We start from the raw sequence: 3,548 nt of genomic DNA on the forward strand, positions 1-3,548 counted from the left end.
TCTTCAGGACGGCTCCGCGGGACCTCTTGTAAGTGCTGCTCCCCCCGGGGGACCCCTCTCTCCGGCCGCCCCACGCGTGAAGGGGGCCCGGGCCCGTGGCTGTGACTGGGTTTGCCACTGTTAAACCTCAGCCACGCCGGGTTTTAAGTGTTGGAAAGGCTCAGCCTCAAGGGGAGCGAGTGAACGGGATGCGAATGGGATGCTTGCCATGCTTCCCCCGTGTTAGAGGTCATGGAGCAATGCCCACCCTTGCACCCCCTCACCCTAAAAAGGGGACAGCGCCATCCCAAAACTCGTAGCCCCGACGAGGCATGAGGGCTCCAGCAGCTTCCCCATCTCCTGGGAGGCTGCTGTCGTGTTTAGATCCGTGGTTTTTTGGGCCTCGGTGAGGATGTGCCTTTATTCCAGAGGATTTAGGGCTCCGGCTCTTGCCAGCTCGGCTGTGGCTGGCACTGTGCTTTGAAGAGCTGTTTCCTCCCGATTGCCTGGCAAGCTGGGAATAATGGCAGAAAATAAACTGGGCAGAATAAAGCCCTTTAAGTATCTGGGAAGCACGGCTCAGCAGTGAAAAGGCTCCTCTGTTCGGAGTTTGGCACAGAGCGGGGTAAGGTCACCGTGAAAGCCCAGCTCGGCCCCACCGGTGCCAACAACTTGTTTCTGGAGCGCACCCTTCCCCCTTCCGCCAGGCTCCTGCTCTTGACATTCAGTCGGGAGACTCGCGGGGGTTTTTAAGTGCTAATATTAAACGACCTTTCCAGTTTCTGGGGATTCTTCCAAACCCTTGTTGCACAACAATTTCCTATTTTCACGGTGCAAAAAAAACAACAACAAAAAAAAATCCTGCCTTCGTCTTTCTACCTCCGGGAAGGAAACGGGATCTGTTCTGCACGCCCAGACCTGCTGGCCTCATTTTGGTGTTACAGCAGCACACGCTAATAAATATATTTTTGTCTCTAAGTTATAAGTGATAGCCAACACACCCCTAAAGATAGGTTCCTCCAGGACAGCGTAAGTGAGACGGTTGAAGTTTGCTGCCATCAAGCTTGGCCGCTGTTGAGGTTTGACTTGCAGCTGCTGCCTCGGGGGCTTAAAATAATTATGTAAATTATGGAAGAAGGGAAAAACAAAAAAGGCCTCGTTAGAGCCGTCGGAGTTCGCTCTTTTATTGAGCAGTTGCTGTCCTTCCAAAAGGCACCCTCGTCATTTATCTCTTGAATATTTTCGGTGGGTTTCTTTGAATCGATATCAACGTGAAGATGGATTCCCTGTGTTTTAGAGCGTGGAAAGCACCGGATCGGTTCCTGTATGCTGTTTATTTACTGTAATGTTTAAAAAGTTGTGATTTTCCGTAGGGCAGCAGCGATTTTCTGCAGAGCAGCACTGATTTTCCATAGGGCAGCAGTGATTTTCCATAGGGCAGCAGTGATTTTCCATAGGGCAGCACTGATTTTCCATAGACCAGCACTGATTCCAAGTCCCAGTTTTAGGGTAACGCTTCAGGTGCCAGTGAGACACCCACACAGCGTACCTGTGCCTTGCCCACGTCCCTTCTAATTCACAAAATTAAGCCTTTACTCTTCTTTTTTTATCCCGCAGCGGCCTCTCGGTGCTGTTACGAGTCAAGTTCAACCTGCGAAGGCATCAAAAAGCCAAAAGCACCGTCCCCAAGATGTTCCAGGCCGTCGTCCGCAAGCACCCCGACAAAGTGGCGCTGATTTACGAGGCCACCGGCGAGCAGTGGACCTTCCGGCGGCTGGATGAGTACTCCAACGCCGTGGCCAACTACTTCTACCAGCAGGGCTTCCGCCTGGGGGACGTCATTGCCATCTTCATGGAGAGCCGCCCCGAGTTCGTCGGCCTCTGGCTCGGGATGGCGAAAATTGGCATCGAAGCGGCCCTCATCAACTTCAACCTGCGCTTGGATTCTCTGGTTTATTGCGTGACGACCTCGGGCGCGAAAGCCGTGATCTTCGGAGGGGAGCTGTCGTCAGGTGAGGCGCTGGGGCGTTCGGACCCTCGTGGAGGGTTCGCTTGGTCCCGGGTAAAGCTGAAATTGAGAAAATTGCAACCAAAAAGACACCGGGGTGCCCCAACTGAGCTCGCTGCTCTGCTCTTGTGCCGCTGGATCTGGGAAAGCTGCCTTAGGAGCTTTGTGCTTCATCAGGAAGCAGCGATACCTGCCACAAGGCTTATTTTCCTGCTGTGAAAGCCGCCCCAAGGCTTATTTTTCTACCTCAAGGCTTATTTTTCTACCTCAAGGCTTATTTTTCTACCTCAAGGCTTATTTTTCTCCTTTACCACCTTAATGCCCTTTGCTTAACGCCACCTTTTCTGCCGCAGGAGAGGTTTACCAGTGGGCGCTGGTTGAAAACACATCCCCGCATCTCTAACGCACCCCGTTCCCATGGTTATTGTTCGATCTGGGGGTTTATTATTCTGAATCATCTCCTCGACGCCGTTCTGGGTTGTTTGAAGATCGAGACGTGGTGGGACGCTGGGAGAGGGGATTTCATACAGGGTTTTTGTCAGGGTTTTTACCGGGCCCAGGTCAGTCTGACCCTGCAGCTGGGACATAATTGTTTCAAAGGAGTCTTCCCATTACAGTAACGTTTCGGGGCACAATAGGTTGTTATACAGATTATTTTCACCACCACAAAGTGCTGTGTTTGTTGTTAAAAGCGGTTTGCTTTCTCTTGCAGCAATATCTGAAGTGAACGGGATGCTGGGGAAGAACATGGTGAAGTTTTGCTCCGGCGATTACAACCCGGACGTCGTTCCTGCGGAGACCAAACACCTCGATCCTCTGCTGAGCACGGCATCGAAATCGCCCCCGGCTCAGATTCCAGTCAAGGGTTTAGATGGTAATTTTACCTGATTTTTATTTCTCACTGTGATGTGTGTGAGAGCTGAGCAGGGTGACAGCAAACTGAGAAAACTAAGTGAGACGGAGGGATTAAATCAGCCCAGTTTGGGCTCAGGAATGGAAGAAAGGAGGAAAAAAAGGAGAACAAAAAGTAAGGTCCTGGTTCCAGCGGCCTCTGGGTTAAGTTTCTGGTTATCTGAGGCTCCCAAGCTTTGTATAATTAATGTATTTAGTACCTGAAGGAGGGAGATTGGCACCATCTGTGGCTGCATTTGTCTGTGGCGTTTATCAGCCCCTCCTCGATTGATTTTGAGTTAATGTCTGACTTGGAGAGCTAATCGAGTCCTAGGACGATGTGTGGGTGCCCAGGTCGTGTCCTCAGAGCTCTGTGTGCTCCTTGTGTGTGTTCCTGTATTTACCCATAGGGACAACGTGTGTGTTCCTGTATTTACCCTTATGAACAACCTGTCTGTTCCTGTATTTACCCCTATGGATGTGTGTGTGTTCCTGTATTTACCCTTGTGAACAATCTGTCTGTTCCTGTATTTACCCCTATGGACAATGTGCACATTCCTGTATTTACCCCTGTGAACAATCTGTCTGTTCCTGTATTTACCCCTATGGACAATGTGCACATTCCTGTATTTACCCCTGTGAACAATCTGTCTGTTCCTGTATTTACCCC

The 3,548-nt window shown here is 50.7% G+C and overlaps 1 protein-coding gene across 1 annotated transcript in view; it reads left to right on the forward strand.

Moving 5' to 3' along the window:
• Window positions 1-11: 11 nt before the first annotated feature.
• The window catches only part of LOC104536716 (long-chain fatty acid transport protein 1-like), a gene marked incomplete at its 3' end in the record, with an annotated part of 5,128 nt that continues 1,591 nt past the window's right edge, over window positions 12-3,548 (forward strand). Inside the window, exons 1-3 of the mRNA XM_010179426.1 lie at window positions 12-28; window positions 1,597-1,991; window positions 2,700-2,861. Of these exons, the coding sequence (XP_010177728.1) occupies window positions 1,670-1,991; window positions 2,700-2,861 (484 nt within the window). The remainder of the gene's footprint in view (window positions 29-1,596; window positions 1,992-2,699; window positions 2,862-3,548) is intronic.

The sequence above is a fragment of the Mesitornis unicolor genome, unplaced genomic scaffold (genome assembly GCF_000695765.1).
Source record: "Mesitornis unicolor isolate BGI_N332 unplaced genomic scaffold, ASM69576v1 scaffold340, whole genome shotgun sequence".
NCBI lineage: Eukaryota > Metazoa > Chordata > Aves > Mesitornithiformes > Mesitornithidae > Mesitornis > Mesitornis unicolor.